We start from the raw sequence: 24,785 nt of genomic DNA, 5'->3' as shown, positions 1-24,785 counted from the left end.
CTGGGGAAGGTGAGAGGGAAAATGTGGACACTGGTGGCAGGAAATGTGCCCTGGTGAAGGTTGTTGTTCATTGTGTGACTGTAACTAAATCGTGAACAACTTTATCTGTGGAGGAAAAAAACCCAACTGTGTTATGAACAAACAACCTTGTAACCATGGTGTTTAAATTTTTTTTAAAAGTATTTCTCTATAAGACTCATAGGACACAATGACAACTGCCAGCTTCCAGAGTAGATGCTAATGTGGGACCCAGTATAAGAAAAAGAAATAGGAAATAGAAGTCCTCACCTTTTGTGCTCACTGTACCATTTGTGATAAAAGCTTGGACGTGCACATCCCAATACTTTTGGACAACATCTTTATCTTCCAGAACTGATAAACTATTGCATCTAAAGATGTAATTCAGTGGAATCTCAGATGCTGTGAGGTTGTGATGAACAGTCAGCACTCCTAGAAAATCAGATTGACCACTGTTACTGAGGTGGCAAGAGGAAAATGATTACATTTGTGGAGACTTCTGTCTCTTGGCCTGCATCTCCTCCTACCATGCCCTTCCCTGAAGAGACAACACAACATGGTGCACTGGGACAACTGACACAGGCCTGTCAAAAGAAATGAAATGTCCGAAGTTAGGAAGGAAAGACTGGAGGCTGGAGAGTACTCCAGGATCACTGGAGAGTGTACTCCAGGATCACTTCTGGCACTGCTCATGGGACCCTCTGTGGTATAGGGAATTGAACTCAAGTCCGCCACCTGCAAGGCAAGCACCCTGCCCACTGTACTATTTCTCTGGACCCAGCATTTAAAAATGATTCCATTCCACAATTACAGAAATGGTAGAAAGGTATGCTTGCCTTTCAAGTAGCCAAACCTAGGTTCCATTTCCAGCAGTGCATTTGGGCTCCCACTCAGGGCACCGCCAGGAGGGAACCCTGAGAGCTTGCAAAAAAAATTTTTTTTAACTCCCGTTCAAGAATTTCTCAGAAACCAAAAGCTTCTGGGGCTAGAGTACTGCCTTGCATAGGAGAGACCCTGGATTGTTTCAAGCCCAGCACTGGGCAAAGAAAAAATCCTAACAAGAATGTGAAAGTAACAAATTCTATATGGACCTTTCATTATGTCTACTGTGAAATGTCTTTTTGGAGTCTTTCTTTTGGAGAAGCAGCAAGGAAGAAAGAGAGCCCAGGTCCTTTCTGTTTTGTGGCCACACCCAGCAATATTCAGGGGTTACTCTTGACTCTGCACTCAGGAATTATTCCTGGCTGGCTCCAGAGACAATATGGGAGGCAGGGGACGGAAGCCAGGTTGGCTGTGTGCATGGCTGTAATCTCGCTCCTGCCCCAACCAGGATCCGTTTAATGAGGACAGCCTTTTGTACCTCCAAAAGGTACAAAACTGATGGTTATCTGTTATAGCCATGGCAACTCCCACTAATGGCCAAATGAGAACTTTAACATTTCTACTCAACTGTTTCTTTTTTTTATTTGACATTTTGGTTTGGAGGCCACTACTGGTCGTGCATAGGGCTTCCTCCTAGTTCTGTGCTCAGTGATCACACCTGGTTGTGCTCAGGGGACTATGTGTAGTATGGGGATTAAACTTTGCCTTGTGGCATGCAAGGCAAGTACCCTGCCCACTGTAATGTCTCTCTAGTGTCTAGTCCATTCCCCCAGCTGTTTTCCACTGATAAGCCTAAAGAATAGATATGAGTTTGCTATATACCAGTAATAGCAAGAAAAATAACAAGTTCTGGGGGACTGGAGAGACAGTTTGATGATGTGAAGCACAGGCTTACATGCAGGAGGTCCAGGATTTGATCCCCAGCACTGCATGGTCCTTGAGGGACCAAAAAACAAACAAAAAACCACTTTAGTGGCTGGAGTGATAGTATAGAAGATAGGGCATTTTCCTTGCATGCAGCTGACCCCAGCATCCTACATGGTCCCCGAGCTGGTCAGGAATGATCTAGGAGTAAGCACTGAGCATCGAACTGCTTGGGTAGGGAGCAAGGATGTGGGGTAGGGAGGGAGTGAGAGGAAGGAATAAAGGAAGAAAAGGAAGGAAGGAAGGAAGGAAGGAAGGAAGGAAGGAAGGAAGGAAGGAAGGAAGGAAGGAAGGAAGGAAGGAAGGAAGGAAGGAAGGAAGGAAGGAAGGAAGGAAGGAAGGAAGGAAGGAAGGAAGGAAGGAAAAAGCTAGAGATAAAATGATTTTCCTCCCCTCTGTGAGGCTGTTTATTAGTCTCCGCAATTTTTCTATTTTTCCCTTTCTCTCATTTTACTTTCACAGAGGCCATACCCCACAGTGTTCTTTGAAGGCTAGTTTGACTCCAGGCCATGCTCACCCACTGAGGTTTGCTCAGTTCATATGCAGCAGTGCCAGGGCTCAAACCATAAATGATCTTATCTCCTTGGCCAACTTTACTGTGTTTTCATTAAGAAAGAATTGTTTTGGGGCTGGCGAGGTGGCGCTAGAGGTAAGGTGTCTGCCTTGCAAGCGCTAGCCAAGGATCAGGACCACGGTTCGATCCCCCAGCGTCCCATATGGTCCCCCCAAGCCAGGGGCAATTTCTGAGCGCTTAGCCAGGAGTAACCCCTGAGCATCAAACGGGTGTGGCCGAAACCCCCCCCCCAAAAAAAAAAGAATGAATTGTTTTGGGGCCGGTGCAATAGCACAGCGGTAGAGCATTTGCCTTGCACGCAGCTGACTCAAGACGGACTTCGCTTCGATCCCCAGCATCCCATATGGTCCCCTAAGCCAGGAGCGATTTCTGAACTCAGAGCTAGGAGTAACCCCTGAGCATCACCGGGTGTGGCAATAAATAATAAAATAAAGAATTGTTTTAAATTGCACCTTCAAATTTAGAAGTCCGGAAAAAAAAATCCATCAATAATTTCAAAAACAATCCATGGTCTATTTATTTAAAGGAGCTATTTTATTCCTCTACAATATCCCCAATAGTTACTGTGCCTATGCAGGGGGATAAAGAAAAGGAGAGAAAAAAAGCACAAAACAATCATTTTTCCACATGTTTATCGATTGATCGATTTTTTTGATGTCTTTATTTTGGTGTGGAGATTAAGGTTGATGTTTCCAATATTATTTTATTTTATTTTGTCTTGTCTTTCTCTTTCTTTTTGTACTTGAGCATGATTTGATTTCAGAACTGAGACTATTGTGTGGTGCCTGTCTTTATTGCTGTAGTGCTCACTGGTTATTTAATTTGATATTTCTTTCTGTATTGTTGTGGTGTTTCAATTACCTTTTTTCACATCCTCTCTCAAACTGAGGTTGGAAGCCTCTAGAGGGACTCTGCCCATTTTCAGCGTATTTGATTTTTGACTTCTTTTTCTCCCTCGTATTTTGTACTCCAATCTATTGCTTTTCCTTCCTTCAAACAAAACCACATACCTCGATTTATCTAGCTCAGCCTCTTAAATAGAGGGGGAAACAAAGGAGGGTTACAGGACCAAACAGATATGTGATCACTAATAGTAAGCCAGACAAAGAGGGGTCCATCTACTCTAGCAGCCCGAGGGGTAATGGTGAGGTATATGGGCTGTAGAAAGGGAATTGGAATGGGGGGAGGACATAGTTGGTGATGGGTATTCCCCTGATTCAATGTTAATATGTACCTAAAATACTACTGTGAGAGATATGTAAGCCATTATGGAAAAAAATGAATTGTGTTTTTAATCAGAAACTTTCTTTGACTTACATGTATTATTATTATATCAATTATATTATATGTTATGTTATGTCACTATATTATGTTATGTTAGTTTGATTATGTTATTGATAAAATTGATTATGTTAATCAATTTTGTCTCTTGAAAAATTCTTACAATAAAGAAATATAAAAAAATCTTAAAAACGAAAAATAAATATACATAGAAAAAGAAAAAAATAAAGGAACTATTTTAAATTGCACAGTGGGGCTGGGAACTACAACTCAGCTGTAGAGCCTTGCCTGATGAGCCCCGCCCAGCATTGCCCCACCTCAGAGTGTCATTTACCCCTCAGCTCAAACACACCCCACTCCCACTGACAGCAACCAAGTGTGGGACTTCTCAGTACACAGCCCTTGGTCGCTGTGACAATGATGGCAACAGCACTAAGACAAAGGAAGGGAAGGGCAGGAGAAAAATGCGAATAAATTCCAAGAGCTAGGACAGTGGGGAACAACATGCTTACTACCTTGTCATGGCTGACCCGAGGCCCACCAGGAGTGAAATCTGAGCAGAGCTGGAATAAGACCTGAGCACATCTGAATATGACCCCCGAAACAAAAAAAAGGAGGTGGGGTTTAAGAACCTATACTACTATTAAGAGTGCAACTGTTGGGGCAGGAAAGATAGTACCAGAGGCAAGGGTGTTTCCTTACAACATGGCTGACCCCAGTGTCCCATAAGGTACCCCAAGCACTGCCAAGAGTAATACCTGAGTGCAGAGCCAGGAAGGAGTAACCCCTGACCATCATCAAATGGGGCCCCAAAGCAAACTAAAAAAGAGTGCAACTGTTTTCTATTTAGATATGCTGAATTAAATTAACCCCGTAGTATTATATGGGAGGAATATATAAGAGCCCCCAATACCACATAGTCCACCTGCACCACTGGGAGTAACCCTCAAGTGTCTAAGGTCTCAAGTGGCCAGAAAATGAAAAAATTAAATCTCACCTCCTTTGAATGCTAAACCCTTGATTCAGGAACTTATTACACTCTCCCTTGATGCCTCTTAAGTTGACATCACTGCCTGTAGCCTCCTCACTTTATCACAAATTCATCAACACAGTCTTTAAAAATCACTTGTGCTTGCCTTGCACATGGCCAATCACATTTGATCCCTGGCATCCCATATAGTTCTCTGAGCACTGCTAGGAGTAATTCCTGAGTGTATAGCATGGAGTAACCCCTGATCTTTTGCTCGGTGTGGCCCAAAACAAAATAAAACAAAACTAAACACTACAAAGAGGATTTCTGAACTCAGAGATATGACAGCAGGGTACAGGACAGCTTTTTTGGCATGCAGCTGGCCTGGGTTTAATCCCTGGCATCATATAGGGTTCCCCCAGGACAGCTAGATATGACCCCTGAGACAGACAGCCTAGAGCAAGCCCTGGGACCAGACAGTTTGTGGTCCGTCAAAACAAAACAAAACAAAACAAAACAAACTGTACTGTTACATCATTCTCTGCCTCAAAAACCTAAACGGTTCCTCAGTGCCTCTCCATGCAGGCACTAAATACTAAATGTCTTTCCTTGGCATGAAAAGACCCCTATAACAAAGATCTGCACCCAGACAACAAGCGGTTTCCTTGAGCTATGCAGAGCTGAACAGGTAGCCTTGCAAACAAACCAGTGTTGTGGGCTCTGCTTCCCCCTGCTGGAGACAACTGCTCAAACTCCTGGACTTGAGCACGCTGGGCTACAGACCAAATTTTAACTCCAGTGCCCAAAGCCAAGTTCTCCCACGCACCCAAACAATAACCAAAGACCATTCCTTTCTTCCTGCTCCTCCTTAGGTCCCCTGAGGAGAACGCTTTTCAGTCTGCTGTTCCAAACCACAGATATCTACAGAGAGGCCCAGAACCTTCCACATATATACACACACACACCCAAAACAAATCTCTAAGAAAGCAATTCCTGATTTCAGTGGTTTCCTCTGCTCCATATAACTTGGGACAGCAATTTAGCTTTGGCTTGAGATCCACAGGGTGAGTCTAAAACTTGAGGTAAAGTAAGTGCTCTACTGCTGAGTTCCTCCTTTTCTAACTAGCTGTCAAGCTCCTTGAAAGTGAGACCACACCTTTTACAAGCTCTGAAAGACCCAACACAAGACCCAACGTTAAATATATAAATATGTTACACATACATATAAAATATCCAAACCTACTTTAAATTAACCTCAAACTAGGAGGTTCATTGAAAAGAAAAACCACATTGAATGTCCAACTCAAGTCTGCAATAACGCCTAGGTTTCCCAAGAACTCTTTCACTTCTGGATCTTTAATGCAGCTTTGGAGGTCGACCGGAGAGACAAATACAAAGGGTAAGGTGCTTGCCTTGCACAGAGCAGGCCCAGATTGGATTCCTGGCACCCTGAATCCATTCCATAAGCACCATCAGCAATGACGCCTGAGCACAGACTCAGGACTAAGCCTTGAGAACTGCCAGGTGGAGCAAAAAGTAGCTTTTGAGGAGACGGATCTAAAATACAATAATAATTATGAAGTCCATGCAACCAATCTAGAATCACTCCTCAACACTACATATGGGTCCCTGAACACCATCTTCGATTAGGTTATGATTCCTGAGCAGAAGCAGGAGTGGACTCTGAATCCCTTCAGATGTGGCCCAGTAATGGAGCCAATTATTCCCTAGATCTCTCCTAAAATACTGTGAGAAAAGCTAAGCTACTAAAAACATCATATTAATCTAACCTCAATAGAGGGAGAAGAGAACATATAATCTATTAAACAACAGAAATCGCATCTTGTCCATACATTCAAATGATCTTAATAGACATTTTATTTCTGGGATGCTGCAAAAGTAACTGAAGAGTCCCAGAACAAGAGCAGAGGTTAGGGTTATAAATTCCTTGCCTGATACATGGTTGGCCCTTATAAGCTCTCCGCACAGCATATAGTCTCCAGAGAAATGCTGCCAAGAGTGACCCCTGAGCACTTCGGGGTGTGACCACCAAGCCCCCAAAATAAGTAAATAATAATAGAAAGGCCTAAGAGCAATCTTATCCCATGTTTCTTTTGATCTGCTATTTCTCCAAATAGTAAACATCAACTTCAGTCTTTTTTATTAAGTATTTACTTTTCCACTAAAAAGTATCATTTAAAAACCCAAAGTCAACGACAACAGAATCGATTCCCAATCTACAACAAGCTGTAAAAATGGGGACCAGTAACGCTTGCATTATGGGGGGTAAAGAGGGAGATATGGGATGCATGCTGGGAACAGGAGTGGAGGGAGAAAAACCCTGGTGAGGAATATCCCTAATTCATTGTCACTATGTGCCTTGAATATTAATGTGAAAGATTTGCATTTGTAATTCACTTTGGTCACCATAAAACATTAAAAATCATTTAAGGCAGTCATAAACATAAAGAAAAGAAAAAAATCATTTAAGGGACAGGAGAGAGAATGATAGCACAGCGGGTAGGGCATTTACCCTGCATGTGGCCGACCTGGGTTTGATCCCTGGCATCCCATATGATACCCTGAGCCTGCCAGGAGCAATTTCTGAGCACAAGAGCCAGGAGTAACTCCTGAGCACTGCCGGAATATGGTCCACAAATAAACAAAAATAAGGGGCCAAAGCAATAGTACAGTGGGTTGAGCATTTATGCCTTTCAAAGGGCTAACCCAGGTTTGATCCCCATCATCCATATGGTTTCCCAAGACTGCCAGGAGTGATTCCAGAGAACAGATCCTGGAGTACTGCCAGTTGTGGTCCAAAAACAAAAAAATATCATTTAAATGAAAAATGATTTAAAGATTAAGCTTCACTATTGGTCTAATTAAGTGCATGAACTCTGGAGAATAGCAACTTTGGTTCAAAGACCAGCCTGGTCCACTTTCTATTTCCTATGGCCTTCATGAAAGCAAATGAGATTCATCCAATCTGCTCTCCCTTTACCTATAAAATTAAGATAATATCTACTTTCTAGAATTGCATTAAGGACTGATGGAATTGCAGCTGCTATACAACTGGTACAGAGTAAATGGAGGAATGCTTTTTAAATTATTACTTTCCGTCATAAAGGAGAACATGACATAAATCCATTTTTTTGGTTTTTTTGGGCCACACCCAGCAACTCAGGGGATACTCCTGGCTCTGCGCTTAGAAAACTCTCCTGGCAGGCTTGGCGGACCATATGGGATGCTGGGAATCAAACCCGGGTCTGTCTCAGGTCAGCCACACCATGCAAGGCAATTGCCCTAATGCTGTGCTATCACTTCGGCCCACCAATCCGATTCTTTTCTTCTTTTTCTTTTTTAGTTTCGGGTCATGCCTGGCAATTGCTCAGGGATCAGTCCTGCTGGGGTGCTTGCATACAAGGCAAGTACCTTTATACACTGGGCTATTAATTTATCTCTCCGGCCCCAATTCTTATTTTCTTACAGAAATCAACTGTTTAATTTAAAAAAATTATGAGGGAAATAAAGAGAGCAAGAGACCCAAAAAGGCCTCAGAGAGTTGAAGAGAGGAAAGGACACTCGGCTGGGATGCAGGTGACTCCCAAATGGAGCACAACTCAAATGAAATCTTCCCGTTACCTTTATCTTCAGCATCAGGAAATGTGTTGTTATTGCTGGTGTTGTAAGACAATAAGATACCATCAATAGAGTAAGTTGAAGTCTTCATGTCCTTTGTAAAATACACCTCCCACAGAAAACCAGGTCCAAAGTCCAGCCTAATTTTGGAACCATTCTGGCCATATCCACAAATGCTTCCATTTTCGCTTGGATAGCTGCTGTCAAAAATGGTCACATTTTTCTAAAAGAAAAATAAAAGTTGGAGGTCATGAACACAAAGGTAGGAATGCCCCACAAGCATCCATGCAGGAAGTGCATAAACGTCGGTCTACACCATAGCCTCATTGCCTCTGCCCTGTGATCAGAGAAACTCTGGAAATGATCAGAGAAACTATGGAAATGAAAACTAGTCTGAAACTAGTCAGATTCTTCAGCTACATACCCTTCCCTGGGTGAATTCATTGAAGTCTAAAGGGAAAAGGAAAAATGTCTTCTATTTTTCAGCCAATTTTAAATTGGGGGAGGAAAGCTGGCATTGCTCAGGGCTTACTCCTGGCAGTATTCAAGAGACTCAATATACGCAGTTCAATCAGGGATTGAACTCAGGTCTGCCACATGCGAGATAAGTGTCATACTTGCATGTACTTGCCTGGTACTGGCCAACCCGGATTTGATCCCTGGTACCCCAAAAAGTCCCCAAACCTCATGAGGAGTGATCCCTGAGTATAGAACCAGGAATAAGCTCTGACAGAGGTAGGCAAAACCCCACAAGAAAAGGCAAAAGGAAGAACTAATGAATGAAAATATTCATTTTAACATAATAGATTTCAAGAGTATTTTTTTACCCTACAGAATTTGTGCTAACAGGTAAAACAATACTTGTAAAAGTACCATTGATAAAAAAGAATTCAATCCCTACCATAAAATTCAAAGAAAAATACTTACACGATCTTTGCTTGTCGTCTCATAACTTACTGTGACATTCATCTGCCACTTGGCATAAAGACACATATTTTTATCCGAATCATTCAGATGAATTTCGAAGTTAAGAGATGAGACAGATCCTAGATGTATTAAAAAGAAAAAAAAATTGAAATCGTACCAACAAAACATATCTAAAAGGATGGCTGGAGGGATAGTACAGAAGGGAAGGTTCTGGCCTTGCATAGGCTATCTAGATTTGAATCCTTGGTGCTATGTATGGTCATGATTGATGGTCCCTGAGCACAGAGGAAGGGATAAACCCAGAGCCTGCCGGGTGTGGCCCTTCCCCCAGATAAGAAAGCGGACATAACTACTAATGAAATTCAAGCAGTTCTAAAATGAGCTAAAGTGGTATTCATAAAGTCTGGTATCTTGATGGCTATTTCCATTTGTACTTTTAGGGGAGTTCTACTAACAATGCTATCATGCCATTTCTAAAAGACAGCTTTCTTTTCTTTTCAAGAAGGCTTTGTAAAAGACACAAGGCTGTTTAGACAAGTAGTTGACATTTGTCTCTCATACTCATTTCCACATTCACCTGTGTTCTGTTTGGGGCAACTGCTTGATAGGACTCATGTGGTACGGGGAAGAGGGTTAATGTGTTTCTTTGGCTATGGGACACCTTCAGTGGTGCTTGAGATGGAACGTAGACCTTTAGCATGTGTGCTAGTGCTTCAGATCCAAGCCGGGTTATCCATACACAAGGCATATTTTCATCCCTGTATTATTAATCTGGTCCCGGGAGTTAAGAGTATGTATATGGGTATGTTTTTGTTTTCATTTGGGGAACCACGCCTAATTATACTCAGGGTTTATTCCTGGGTGTGCTTTCAGGTGTCACGACTGGCAGGCTCAGCACATGGGATGCCTGGAATCGAACCCATGTGCAAGGCAAGAGCACTACCCACTATGCTGCCTCTTCAGCTGTGTATGTGTTTAAGGTAAATAAATAAGGAGGAGCTTGGAAATTTAAATCCCTCCTCTCAAACCAGCTGGCCAGAGAGTTCAAAGATCTGGATCACATGTTTCACATACATATAGAAAGTAGGCCCGAATCCCCTGGAGAACTGCAATAGTCCCGGGCACCAGTGGAACCACAACCCATCGCACAGAGCTGGGAGTAGCCCCCTTGTACCAGAATATGCTTTCTCCATTTATTTAGGGTCAAAGAGAGTTCAATGGGCTGAGCACATGCATGGTGGTGGTTCTGTACCATGTAATTCCAACAGCAGCAGATTCCCTACTGCATAGGGCCCAAAGACTAAAGAAAAGATTTCGGGGGCTGGAGAGATAGCACAGCGGTGTTTGCCTTGCAAGCAGCCAATCCAGGACCTAAGGTGGTTGGTTTGAATCCTGGCGTCCCATATGGTCCTCCGTGCCTGCCAGGAGCTATTTCTGAGCAGATAGCCAGGAGTAACCCCTGAGCATCGCCGGGTTTGGCCCTCCCAAAAAATTCCAATTGATATAAAAAATAAACTCCTTGACTAGAACTCAGTCACTTTCCTAGGTATTCCCAATCTTGCTACTTACATTTCTTTCAGCACAGAAACCTTAAAGAGAGACAAAAAAACATTTCTTTAAAGCCCTGGACCTTTTCTGCCACATCTTGACTGAAATTTTACTGAGGTTTGGGGCCAGAGCAATGGAGCAGTGGGTAAGGCACTGGCCTTGCATGCAGTTGACCCGGGTTCAATCCCTGGCATCCCATATAATCCCCCAAGTCCACCACGAATGCTTCCTAGCATAGAGCCAGGAATAACCCCTGGGCACTGCCTGGTGTGACCCCAAAACAAGCAAATAAAAAAATCTTCCGAGGTTTAATATAGGAATATCACCTTTTTATACTGCAGAGTCCAAAGCCTCAGAAAGACTCATTATTCAATCATACCATAGTGGGTGCCCCAGTACCACCAGGAAAGGTAGATAGGATAAGAATAACCCAAATGCCCTTCCCATCGACAACCCCCCTAAAAATATTATTCCTGTATGCAATGCAAGAAACACAAATAATAATGGGCAACCATCTAAGAATTATCCTGCACACTTCCTCCAAAGCATGCGCTATTTCCGGTTAAGATATGATGGACAGGGTGTTTAATGCAGCATCATGGACACGTAGGGACATGCCACAGAGAAATGAGTCCCTAGAGGAATCCCCAGGAGGCATGCCTTGGCAACAGCTTGCAAATTATACACAAACCTCCATCATCATCCAGCTCTGGAGATCAGGATGGGGACATTGCTGAAAAGGCGAGCTAGGACTTTTACTGAAACACTGAGAGGAAGTCCCTCATTTAATCCTCTCCCCTCTCCATTCCCCTCCCCTCCCTTCCCTCCCTTCAGCTCTCCCCCCCCCTCCAGCCTGTTCATGTCCCTAGATGTTTTATTCTCCTTGTATGCACAGCATTCAAAGTCAATAGACAGAACCAAGAAAACCTTCTCTGGCAAGTGTCACTCACATTTCAAATATCTCAGAGGAATAGCAAGAGGAGAGTATTAAAAAAGAACCAGTGGGGGGCCAGAGTGATATCCCAGTGGGTAGGGCATTTGCCTTGTATGCTGGCAACCCCAGCATGATCCCCAGTATTCCTTTTGGTCCCCCAACCTACCAGGAGTAATCAATTACTGAGTGCAGAACCAGGAAGTAACCTCTGAGCACTGCTGGGTGTGGCTCCAAAACAAACAAAAAGGATCAGTGGGGACTGGACTCATAAAACAGTGGGTAGAGTGCCTGCCTTGCACGTGGCCAACCTCAGTTCAATCCCTGGCATCATGTTTGGACCCCCCAAAAAGTACTCAGGAGTACTTCCTGAGTACAGAACCAGGGGAAATCCAATTGCCATGTATGGCTACAAAAGAAAAGAAAATACATTTTAGAAAAGGGTCAGTGAAAGGGAAGAAGGGGGTGTTGGAGGAGATGTGGATCTGTGGATGAGCAGTGTGCCTTCTATGTGAAAATCAGGGGTCAATCCCAGGCACCACTGCCAAAGGTTAAAACAAGACCCTTGAGGGGCTGAAGAGATACTACAGTGGGAAGAGCGCTTGCCTTGCATATAGCCAACTTGAGTTTGGGTTTGACTTCTGGCATCCCATATGCCCACTGCGCTCGGTCTGGAATAATTCCTGAGTGCAAAGCCAGGAGTAACCCCTGAGCATCGTCAAGTGTGGCCTCCAAAAATCAAAGTGGGATGCTAGGGACACTTAATTACAAAGATGAATGTCAGAATAAAATTCTAATTTATCATTCTGTTAAATCATCAAATCCCACCAGCTAAGCCAACCTCAAAAGGACAACTGAGACTGGCCCAAGTATCAAGCACATTTTCTACAGTCCCTTCAAACTGCTCCTGAGTCCTGGAGAAGCTGCCTTTCTACGCAAGTGCCTCTTTCCCATCCACTGTCATCCTCACAGCCCACAGACTTTTTCCTCAAGCACCTTTGTCCAAAACTCAGCAATTCCTAAACTCAAATTCATTCTTTCTTTCCTTCCTCCGAATTGGTCTCTCTTCTCAGCCTCTCTCACTCGAAAGCTTTCCCTTGTCTCAGCTGCAGTCTTTTTGTTTTGGTAGTGGTGGTGAACTCATGGCTTACCCCTGAACTTTACATTCAGAAGCCCTTCCTGGTGGAATTCAGGGGACCCCCTGATGCTGGAGATTGAAGCTGGGGGCAAGACCTTACCAGTCTATGGCTCCAGCCTTTCAAATTCGCTCTTAAATCCACTTGTCTCTTTTGTTTGTAGTCCCAATCCATGCCCCCAACACCCATCCTAAATTACTACAGCCGCCTTCTAGCTGCCCCTGGAAATGCTGCGAGGTTAATGGTCCTTAAATACCTCTTCTTCCCAGGATACCTTCAGATATCCAAACTTTTATTGGCCCCCAATTCGCATATTAAGTTTACATTCTCTAGCCTTTAACTTTCAAAGGCATCCATAATCTAGGTCCATCCTAGCCTTTTCCATCCTAGTCTTTCAAACGCCCTCTCACAATTTTCCCAGGACACACCCTTTAATCTGGTTCAACCAGTTCCATGGGACCCAAATACATACATCCTCAATTCCATCTGAACCCCGAGGCTGCTCTATTGTTCAGGAAGATTCACAATCTACTTTCTCTATTTTAACTGAAAGTCGAGCTCAGGAATAGCCAGAAATCGCAAACTAAGCATCCGGTCTCTATTTCCTTAAAAACTGTACAGTGATAGTACAGTGGATAGGGTATTTGCCTTACACGTGGCTGACCTGGGTTCAATTCCTGGCACCCCATTTGTTCTCAGGAGCCACCCCACAAGTGATCCCTAAGTGCAGAGTTGTAGGGGTAACCAGTTCTTCTTTTATTCAGGATAATTCTTTGTATGTGTCTGTTCCTCCTGGGTAGTGAGTACCTCTGGATTGTGGTCCCACTCTTCCCAATAAAGACTTTGAGAGACTTCTTCTGGTTTCAGTTGTACAAACTAGCTTACCTGCCTTCTGGCACCCTTTGCCTGCTTGCAGATAGCTTGTGGTAGAAGTTCCTGAACCTGTTGTATCTCCCTAACCTGGTGTAGATTATTTTCTGTGTCACCATTGAGTTTCTAGGAGTCAGAGTGATAGAACAGGTTCAGTCCACAGCATCCCATAGGGTCCCCAGATCCTAGTAGGAGTAATCCCTAAGAGCAGAGCTAGGAGTAAATCTTGAGCAGAGAGCCAGGAGTAAGCTCTGAGCACTTCTGGGTGTGGCCCCAAAACAAAACAAAGATGACATCGGAAATTCCATATACTCCTAAAGCCCCACCTTGCTTCCCTACTCCTTTTCCAGTTATGATTTTCCTCCCATGACTGGTCACTCTCCTGGGCTTCTCTATTCAATTTTTTTCCCCAATCTAGGCTCAAAATTCACTTGTTACAGTTTTGTGTGACATACTGTACTATTTTCAAGCCACATACACCAGGTGCATCTAGATCCATGGCAGGTGTGGGGGGAACCATACAAGGCTAGGGGTGCATTGCAGACAATCTCCTGCATGCCAAGAATATGCTGTGACCCTCTGAGCTATCACCATTCCCAATATGCCATCATCCTCTACAAACTGTTAATGGGTAATTAATGGGTATTTGGACTGTTTCTAGTTTGATTCCAGTAGAAATGGATAGCCACCGACACAAATGAGTGTTTGTGGTGTATATATCTATAAATGGAATGGAAGGATCAAATTTATATATATATATGTATATATATATATATCTCATGTTATTAAAGTTTTTTCAAGATTTTGATTTTGATTTTGGGGACATGGGCCACACCTGGCAGTGCTTGGAGTTATTACTAGATCTCTAATTGCTTGTGCTCAGGGAACATATGCAGTGCCAAGAATCAAACCAAGGTCAGCTATATGCAAGGCCTTAACTCCTGGACTATCCCACCAACCCTCTAAAATTATTTTCTACTTAAACGGATCCCAGGTAAGAGGGAAAAAATTCTGGTCCCATTTGAAGGCAGAAGAGATAGTATAGAATTCAAATAGTACAAAGTTTTCAAAGAAACTACAAATGACCTTCAGTTTTTTGTGGGAGACCATACCCTTCAGTGCTAAGGGGCTTCTCCTAGCAGTGTGCTTAGGTACCTGGCGGTGCCTGGGATCTTGCTCAAACCTCTCAAAAGGCAGGACAAGTGCAGGAACCCTTAGCAATAGATCTCCAGGCCCCAAAATGGCCTTTTGGAGACAAAATCAAGAAGGCTGAGTTTGGGTAAGTTGTTTTTGTTTTGAGGCGGCACCCTCAGTGGCATTGCTTGCGGGGTTTACCACTTGTGCTCCAGGCACCTTACAAAGTGCTTGGGATTGAATCCAGTTCAGCCACATGCAAGGCAAGTGCCCTACCTGCAGTAATATCTCTCCAGGCCCAGATCTTATCTGTGCTACTCCTCTAGCTGTGTCTTCTTTATGAATGTCATCCACCCTGGATGCCATGGGTGAATCTCTCCTTCCTGGTAGTGCCAAACATCTATTAGAGTCTCAACAAATAGCAATGGGATTTATATCAAGGTAAAAGAGCCTGCAATCAAGACCTACAAAACGGCTAATCTCACTGGAAAAGCCCATCCATCATTTAAGCTCTGGAGTGATAGTATAGTGGGTAGGGTGCTTGCCTTACACATTACCAACTGGGGTGTGATTCCCAGCATCCATATGGACCCCCAGAGCATCACTAAAGAGTAATTCCTGAGTGGACAGCTAGAGGTAAACCCTGAGCATCACATCATGTGGCCCAAAAACTAAAACAAAAGCCACTAATGGATCAATTTCCCTTGGGTACTCCCTCATTCCTAGGTCTATTTTCACCTTCATAAATATGGAGATGATTTCAAGTGAGGAATAATGGTTTTCCCCAATAAGATATGGTTGAAGTATTTCTGCTTAGGCATCAAGTCTCTAGAGAGTTATTTTCATCTTATTGCTATGTCACTTTTTTTCTTGGTTTTGGGGCCACACCCAGCAACACTTGGGACTTACTCCTGGCTCTGCCCTCAGTGACACCCCTGTTGGTGCTCAGGATCACCTGGAATGCCACAGATAGAATCCCAATTTGCTGTGTGGAAGGCAAGTGCCATACCCACTGTAGTATCTCTGCAGCCCTAGCTTTAATTTAAATTTAAATTTTAAAATTTAATTTAGATTTAAATTTTAGAATAACCCACTCAGTTTGCTTCAAAGGCTCTAGTAATATAAAAAGCATACAGCTAGGGCTAGAGAGAGACTTTTTGGTGCTATAAATGTATCCAGACCCTTCTACAGCCAGAAGCTCTTGAGTTTTGCCAGGCTGTGGCCCCCAAACAAACAAACAGACTCAATTAGAGAAACAAAATATGTTCTAGATTTTGTCATTAGCAAGCTGAGATTTTATGCTCACAAGAAAATAAAAAGGACAGGTTTCAAAACTTCTATTTGGTGGGAGCTGGAGAGAGAGTACTGCAGGTAGGGCACTTGCCTTGCATGTGGCTGAACTAGTTCAATCCCCAGCACCCCCTAAGGTACCTGGAGCACAAGTGGTAAACCCTGCAAGCAGAGCCACTGAGGGTGTCCTCCTCAAAACAAAAACAACTTTCCCAAACTCAGCCTTCTTGATCTTGTCTCCAAAAGGTCATTTAGGGGCCTGGAGATCTATTGCTAAGGGCTCCTGCACTTGTCCTGCCTTTTGGGAGGTTTGAGCAGGATCCCAGGCACCGCCAGGTTCCCAAGTACATTGCTAGGAGAAGCCCCTTAGCACTGAAGGGTGTGGTCCCAAAACAAAAACTGAAGGTCATTTTTAGGTTAAGAATTCGAAATTCATTCCCCAACCCCGAAATTCTGAAAACAGTGTCTATCTATATTTTTCAACATCCATCTGACTCAAAACATAGCTGAAAAAATAGGTAAGTATAAATAAGATGGAGGATGATATATTTGTGGTAAAACAAAATCTTTTTTTGTTTTGGGGGCCACACCTGGTGGTGCTCAGGGGTTACTCCTGGCTTGGCACTCAGGGAACCGTATGGAATATTGGGTTTAAACCTAGTTTGGTCACATGCAAAGCAGGCACCTATCTACTGTACTATTGCTCCAGACCCCGAAAAACCAAGTTTTTTTCATTGTTTATTTATTTATTTTTTGGTGGGTGTCACACCTGGCAGCGCTAAGGGGTTACTTTTGGCTCTGTGCTTAAAAGTTACTCCTAACAGGTTCAGGGGACCATATGGGATGCCGGGAATCAAATTGGGGTCCTTCCAGGGTTGGCTGCATGCAAGGCAAACGCCCTATATCTGTGCTATTGCAAAAACAAGTTTTTTTAAACTTTAAAAACTTTAAAGTTTAAAAAAAAGCTTTTTTTTAAAACTAAGAGTCAGTATAATGAGGTTTATAGCCCTGGAGTTAAGAAATCAAGAGCAGATGAATGGCTAAAGAAACTGTGGTACATATACACAATGGAATATTATGCAGCTGTCAGGAGAGATGAAGTCATGAAATTTTCCTATACATGGATGTACACGGATTCTATTATGCTGAGTGAAATAAGTCAGAGAGAGAGAGAAAAACGCAGAATGGTCTCACTCATCTATGGGTTTTAAGAAAAATGAAAGACACCCTTGTAATAATAATTTTCAGACACAAAAGAGAAAAGAGCTGGAAGTTCCAGCTCACCTCAGGAAGCTCACCATAAAGAGTGATGAGTTTAGTTAGAGAAATAACTACATTTTGAACTGTCCTAATAATGAGAATGTATGAGGAAAATGGAGAGCCTGTCTGGAGTACAGGCGGGGGTCGGGTGGGGAGGAGGGAGACTTGGGACATTGGTGATGGGAAAGTTGCACTGGTGATGGGTGGTGTTCTTTACATGACTGAAACCCAAACACAATCATGTATGTAATCAAGGTGTTTAAATAAAAAAAAAGAAAAAAAAAGAAAAAAAATAAAGAGGAAAAAAAGGAAAAAGAAAAAAAAAAGAAATCAAGAGCTAGAAATCAAGTTATGCAGTCCAACCTTATAGACGAGAATCTTTGAGCAAGTTCATCTTGCTAAGAATTAAAGAGTATAATTCTAGAAATTGTTTTGGAACGTGTGTAAATCTTTCTATGCTAAAAAAAACTTTGCCAGCAGTTCGGATTCCAGTTTACAGTCTTCCTTTCTAGTAACTAGACACCTAAAGGGACAGCATTTCGGGTGCCAAAGTGATAGTACACAGGTAGGGCACTGGCTTTGAACAAGACCAAACCAAGTTTGATCATTCTTGACTGCAGACGTAATAACCCCTGAGCACCTCAGGGTCTGACCAAAACAAGATTTTTTAAGAAATAAGGGCAGAGAATCTAACTTTTCCATATATATTGTGTCTGCTTTGATCTCTTCTTTTTTTTACGGGGAAGAGGGCAACTGGGCCACACCTGGCAATGCTCAAGAGTTACTCCTGGTTCTGTTTTCAAGAATCACTCTTGGCAGGACCATATCTTGGGGAACCATATAGGGTGCCAGGAATCAAACCCATGTTGGCCACATGCAAAATATCCCTATCCACTATACTATTGCTCCAGTCCTACATGTCTACTTTTTGTTAACTATTAATTTATGGACTTACCAAATCAGAATGACATTTAAGCCAAGGGTTAAAAAACCAACACGATAGGCTACTTGCTTTTGCATAGGGCCAAAACCAAGCCTGATTGCCAGCATCCCATATGGTGCTCCTGAGCACCAAAAGAGTGATTCCTGAGTACAGAACCAGAACTAACACCTGAACAACATCGAGTGTGGTTCAAGAAAAACACAGGTACACACAAATTTGCATGGAGATGACCCTGGTTTGATCCCCAGACCCATATAGTACCCCCTGAGCACCAGCAGAAAGAATACCTGAATATAGAGGCAGAAATAAGTCCTGAACATAATAGTCAGTTGTGTACCAACCTCCCACTCCCCACATATACATAGACACACATGCATACAAGCACAAAAGCTGGAGCCAATAGAGAGCATTAAGGCATTTGGCCTTGCAAGTGGCAGACCCCAGGCCTCAGTTCCATCCACAGTACAGCATATGGCCTTTTTCTGGCACCTGGAAAAGCGACTGACCCCTGCTGCACATAGCTAGAAATCACCTTTGAAGCACTGCCAGGTGTGGCCCAATCGTCTACCTCAACCCCCACAAAAAAAAAAACCTAAAAACAAAAAAAAAACACATATAGGTTCTAGCAAAGGCTTTCCCAGAGGTTAATAAATCAGATTAACATTAACAGTTCATTTACAATTCCACAATCTGTATGATCAGAGCTCTCAGCTGTTGACATTCTTAACTTCAGATCAATCTCTTCAAAAAGACAGTATTGGGACTTGAAATGTAAACCTTCTGAAGGTCAGAAAATGGGTAAGGAAATTACATTTCCATTCTCTAGTGAATGCAAGAGCCTATTTGCAGAGAAGCACGTGGGCAACCTCCAGAATTTTCTTGCTACCAACAGTGGGAGACTCAGAAGTGCCTAGAAAGTATACTTTGGGGGCCGCGCGGTGGCGCTGGAGGTAAGGTGTCTGCCTTGCCTGCGCTAGCCTAGGACGGACCGCGGTTCGATCCCCCGGCGTCCCATATGGTCCCCCAAGAAGCCAGGAGCAACTTCTGAGCGCATAGCCCTGAGCGTCACAGGGTGTGGCCCAAAAACCAAAAAAAAAAAAAAAAAAAGAAAGTATACTTTGGGATTGGAGGCACTCTGATCACTTGAATAAAAAAATGACAATCTTAAAAATGTTACAGCAGGGCCAAAGCAGTGGCGCAAGCGGTAGGGCATTTGCCTTGCATGCACTAAGCTAGAATGGACCTCGGTTTTATCCCCTAGCTTCCCATATGGTCCCCCAAGCCAGGAGCAATTTCTGAGTGCAGAGCCAGGAGTAACTCCTGAGTGTCACCGGGTGTGGCCCAAAAGCAAAAAAAAAAAAAAAAAAGTTACGGCAACTGCAGGGAAGAAAGAACTTATTTTTGGGCCAAGGATCACTTACAGTTGCTCCAATGCTTCGAGGTTCTACATGGCTATCTGAATTCCATCCAAGGTTATAGAGGAAGAAGGGCATGCTCCAAGGAAACATGGGAGAAATCTATTATTCTAACACAGGTGAAAACCAAAGACTAAAATGGACGACAGTAAGCCTATTCTTTCTTGCGTCTCTAATATAGCAGGAGCCATTTTAACAAAAGGCTATGGAAAAAGTGATGGGGGCAAAAAAAATAAAAAAAAAAGGCAAAACACAAAAGCAACAACAGAAAAGTAGTTGAGGGCATAAGTAGGACACTTGCCTTGCACGCAGCTGCCCTAAATTCAATCTCTGCCACCACACATATGTCGCCGGGAATGATTCCTGAGCAAAGAGCCAGGAGTAAATCCTAAGCACTTCTGGGCTTGGTCCAAAAACCAAAACAAAAAGGTAGCAATTTCATAAAATGGATTAAAGTGATACCACAGACAAACCTCTACACTTCCTCTATCAGCTCCCAAAGAGAAAAGATTGGGGTTTGGGAAGATAGATATACAATGGTGCTCACAGCTGACCCAGGTTCAATCTTTGGCACCATACATGGTCACTAAAAGCATGATCCCTGGCCAAACCCAGGAGTAAACCTTGAGTGCTGTCACAAGTGGGCCCCCCCTCCCCCAAATATCAATGAATAAAAATAGGCAGACTGGGGCCCGGAGAGATGGCACAGCATCTTTCAAGCAGCCGATCCAGGACCAAGGGTGGTTGGTTCAAATCCCGGTGTCCCATATGGTCCCCCATGCCTGCCAGGAGCTATTTCTGAGCAGACAGCCAGGAGTAACCCCTGAGCAATGCCGGGTGTGGCCCAAAATCCAAAAAAAAAAAAAAAAAAAAAAAGGCAGACTGTTCATGGAAACTTCCTTCTCCTCACCAAGAAGTTCCTCATTTTCCACATCAACTTTCACTACCATGTAACTAGTAAGATGCTAATGTTCTGTGAAATTAGATTGTATTAAATTAACAATGACCTATATTGCAACCTAAAAAACATATATGCAAAACTCCATGTGAAACTCAACTTTGCAGTTCACAGCAGAGAAAGGATCAAGCTGGTACAGCTTGCTATCATGTCCTCTGGCACATGAGCCTGGCAGTCAGGCCACCAGGATTTAGTGGCTGGCACCATAAAAAAATTTACTGAAAGGGCCAGAGAGATAGTACAGCAGGTGTTTACCTTGCACATGATCGACCCAGTTTCAATTTCTGGCATCCCACACAGTCCCCTGAACCTGCCAGGAATGATCCGTGGGCACAGGGAAAAACAGAGTAACCTCTGAGTATTACAAGGTGTGACCCCCCCAAAAAACAAAAATAAAAAAAAGCGTTATTGAGCATTAACCTAGGCCGTGTGCAAAGTAGGCTGTGGGAAATCACAGAGGTGAAGATGCTTTTGCAAGGGGCCGGAGTGATAGCACAGTAGTAGGGTGTTTGCCTTGCAAGTGGTTGACCCAGGATGGACCTGGGTTCGATCCCTGGCATCCCATAGGGTCCCCCGATCCTGCCAGAAGTGATTTCTGAGCAGAGTCAGGAGTAAACTCTGAGTGTTACTGGGTGTGTCCCCAAAACAAAAACAAGCAAACAAAAAGATGTTTTCACAAGCTGGAGAGCAAATACAGGGCTTAAGGAGTATGTGAGTGACCTCGGGTGGTTGGAATCCCACAAGCCCACTGGGTTCAACTCCCACAACTGGCTAGTGATACCTGAACACAAAGCTAGAAGTAAGCCCAGAGCAGTACCTGATATGCCCCTCACCCGGAAGAAAAAACAAAACAAGAAAAGAAAGATACTTTCTTCTCTATCATGGAAACTGGACTAGTCCCACAATAAAAATAAGCAGACCTAAGAGATAGATTAGGGAAAAGACAGTATTCACTCTTCTCCACACCACAGGCTGTCACTGGCTGGTCTGAGTTCTCAGTGTCTCACCCCTTTTATTGAGTCTTTACTTCCTGCTTCAGTTGCTTCACAGGCCTTCACAAACACTGAAACCAGAGCCCAGACAGGCTGATATCTCCCACAAAAATGGCAGTTCCAGGAGAAAAGGGAACTTCCCCATTTATCCACTGGCTCCCATGCTTTGTCTAACCCCTGCAGGGAGGTTGGGGGTGACTTACATTTGTAATATTGGATTATGGGAGGGAATGGGGGGGGTTCTCATATGGCCACACTTACTACTTCGGTTCCCTGCTGAAGAAATAGCTGTAATGGGACGGGACGGAAGTTTTAGAGCAAAGAATTTTGCTATTTCTTCCTGGTACCTTTGAAAAAAAAACAGAGACCCAAGCACATATGTGTTGTCTAAGTACATGGTGCCCAGAGCATATGTTGCCAGCTTTCTCCCCTCCTGAGATGTGGCTTTTCATACTCTGGGCCATGTTTTCAAGTGTGTTACTCTCTCTCTCATTCTCAACCTCTCCTTCCTTGGTACCTCTGAATAAAATCTGCTTTAACTGATGAATAAAGTTGAGATCTGCAGTTCCCATAATATGCCACCAAATCCTCTTCTGAACTTAGAAGTGGGTTTACACTAACTTTGACCTTAAAAAAAATCCTGAAAATATCCCCACCTCCTGCAATTGAAAATGCCAAGGCTGGGAGCCAAGGAGATGGCTTGAGGGCTAGAGATTGCCCTGGTACCACAATGTACCCCAATCACCATCAAGTAAGGCACAAGTCCTGTCAAATGCCAAATGAGTTCTACTAGTCAACAATGATCACAGAATTGTGAAATTCATGAGTGAGAAAACAACGAAAACAATGATGTAAAGAACCTATTTTCAACTCTTGCTGTCAATAATGCCTCTCTTGATAGCTGCTTTGTTTCAGAAAGGCCTCGTGTCATTATTAATTTATTGAAATATTGGCATAATTTAATATCCGTTTAAATGGACTATCCATAAGACTCCTAGAATTCTTTTGTATATTTACTCTAAAGGAACTATTTTTTTTGTTTGAGGGCTTGGTGCTAAAGGATCACTCCTGGCAGGGTGTTGGGGACCATATGGGCTCCTGGGGACAAAACCCAAGTCACCACATGGCATCAAGGCCACATCCTACACAGTGTACTATCTTTCCCACCCACTAAGGCACCTACTTTAAAAATATATTGGGGGCCAGAGAGATAGCACAGCAGTAAGGCGTTTGCCTTACATGCAGCCTATCCAGAACAGACGGTGGTTTGAATCCTGGCATCCCATATGGTTCCCTGAGCCTGCCAGGGGGTAATTTATGAGTGCAGAGGCAGGAGTAACCCCTGAGTGCCACAGGGTGTGACCCCAAAAAGCCCCAAAAAGTACATATACATATACACACACACATATATATACACACATATATATGGAAATAGAAATTTTTTCAAAAAACAGTGGTGCTAGGTCAGAGTTATAAAGTTAGATAGTGAAAATAGCAGAGTAAGCATGCTAATGAGACAGACAATACATTCAGGACCCATCTTCCTTCAAGGCTACTCCAAGCATGACTTGGGCACAGCAAGGCCAGAGACCCGCACACGGCCAAAATCCCCAGCATCCCATAAGGTACCCTGAGCCCTCAAGATGTACCAGTTTCTTTAGCCACTCATCTGCTGTTGGGCACCTGGTAGTTTCCATATTCGGGCTACTGTAAATAGCGCTGCAGTGAACAGAGGAGTGCAAGAGACATTTTTGTATTACATTTTTGTGTTCCTAGGGTATATCTTTAGTAGGAAGTGGTATTGGTGAATCATCTGGGAGCTCAGTTTTCAGTTTTTTTTTTAGGAAAACCATGGTGCTTAAATAAAGAAATAAAAAATAAATCAAGATTAATGGACAAAAAAAAAAGTAATTTCAGAGTGGTTCAAAAACCAAAACAGGAAAAAGAATTCCCAGCAGGGGGAACCAGAGAGAAAAAGTCCAGCAGGTAGGTAGAGAGCTTGCCTTGCACACACACAGCCAACCCCAGAGTTCCACCAGGAGTGAGCAGAGCTAGGAGAAAGGCCTGAGCACCACCAGGTAAGGTTCAAAAATAATCATAAAATTCTTAGCAGTTATTTTAAAAACTATTTTTTAATCCTAGTCTTGGTAGCCATCATGATATAAGTAAATCTGTGTAAAACCCACTCAAGCAATGAAAAACCTGCTAAATTCTAAGAGCCCAGAGGCTGTTAAAGCTCCCTGCTCCCTGAGGCAGCTCTGGAGCTGAGTTTTGATTTCCTCCTGGTACCTTAGATAACTCTGACCTGAGGCCCCTTGCAAACTCATCCTTCTCTAAATTCTCTTCTGAACTCAGAAGTAGAGGGAATCAATTGTGGAACTTGCCCAAGACGATGAAATCTAGTTAATGCTAATCAATAACCTGGCAAAGCAGCAGGTTTCTTTTGTGTGTTTCTTTCACCTACTTATTTTCTGGAATGAGTTTTGGTAAAAAAAAAAAAATACCCCAAAAGCTATTTAAAAAATGCTCATGAGGACAGAGCGATAGTAGAGTGAATGGGGCATTTATGTATGACCTTGCATATGACCAATGTGAATTTGATCCCCTGCATCCTATATGGTCCCCTCAGCAGTGCCAGAAATAATTCCTGAGTGCAAAGCCAGGTGTAATTAATTCCTGAGCATTACCTAGTATGCCCCCCAATCAAAAAAAACAAACAAAGTACAAAGAAAGGATATATAAATTGCAAACCAACAAGTAAGCCACCTTTAAATAGATTTTCAAGGGTTGGGTAGTGTTATGGGCATCCAAAGGGCATTATCAGATGCCTTGGTTGGTTATCAAATGATTATCAGATGCCTTGGTTGGATGGCTCCTAGAGGCTCCCTGATAAGGCCCTTTTGCTTGTCAACAAGCATCTCTGAGTTGCTGGGCCCTCACCAAGTGCTTCTGGGCAGAGTTCCCACTTCCAACTGGGCTTAAGTAAAGCCTGAATCGAATCGGGAGAGGCCTGGGCAGAGTGCCTGGCACAGGGTGGATGGCGGGAATAGAAGCAGGGGCTCGCAAATATTTTGGGGTCACAACTGTCGCATT

The 24,785-nt window shown here is 43.3% G+C and overlaps 1 protein-coding gene across 3 annotated transcripts in view; it reads right to left on the bottom strand.

The window, feature by feature from the left end:
• LAMP2 (lysosomal associated membrane protein 2) overlaps positions 1-24,785 on the bottom strand; it is a 54,193-nt gene that overhangs the window by 27,181 nt on the left and 2,227 nt on the right. For all 3 annotated transcript variants that reach the window (XM_049767590.1, XM_049767592.1, XM_049767591.1), the window contains exons 2-4: positions 9,216-9,334; positions 8,292-8,511; positions 289-450 (exon numbers count right to left, since the gene is read on the bottom strand). In XM_049767590.1, coding sequence (XP_049623547.1) covers positions 289-450; positions 8,292-8,511; positions 9,216-9,334 — 501 coding nt within the window. The remainder of the gene's footprint in view (positions 1-288; positions 451-8,291; positions 8,512-9,215; positions 9,335-24,785) is intronic.

Source organism: Suncus etruscus, chromosome X (assembly GCF_024139225.1).
Source record: "Suncus etruscus isolate mSunEtr1 chromosome X, mSunEtr1.pri.cur, whole genome shotgun sequence".
NCBI lineage: Eukaryota > Metazoa > Chordata > Mammalia > Eulipotyphla > Soricidae > Suncus > Suncus etruscus.
The sequence above is the reverse complement of the archived record's forward strand: the minus strand, read 5'-3'. Positions and strand labels throughout refer to the sequence as shown.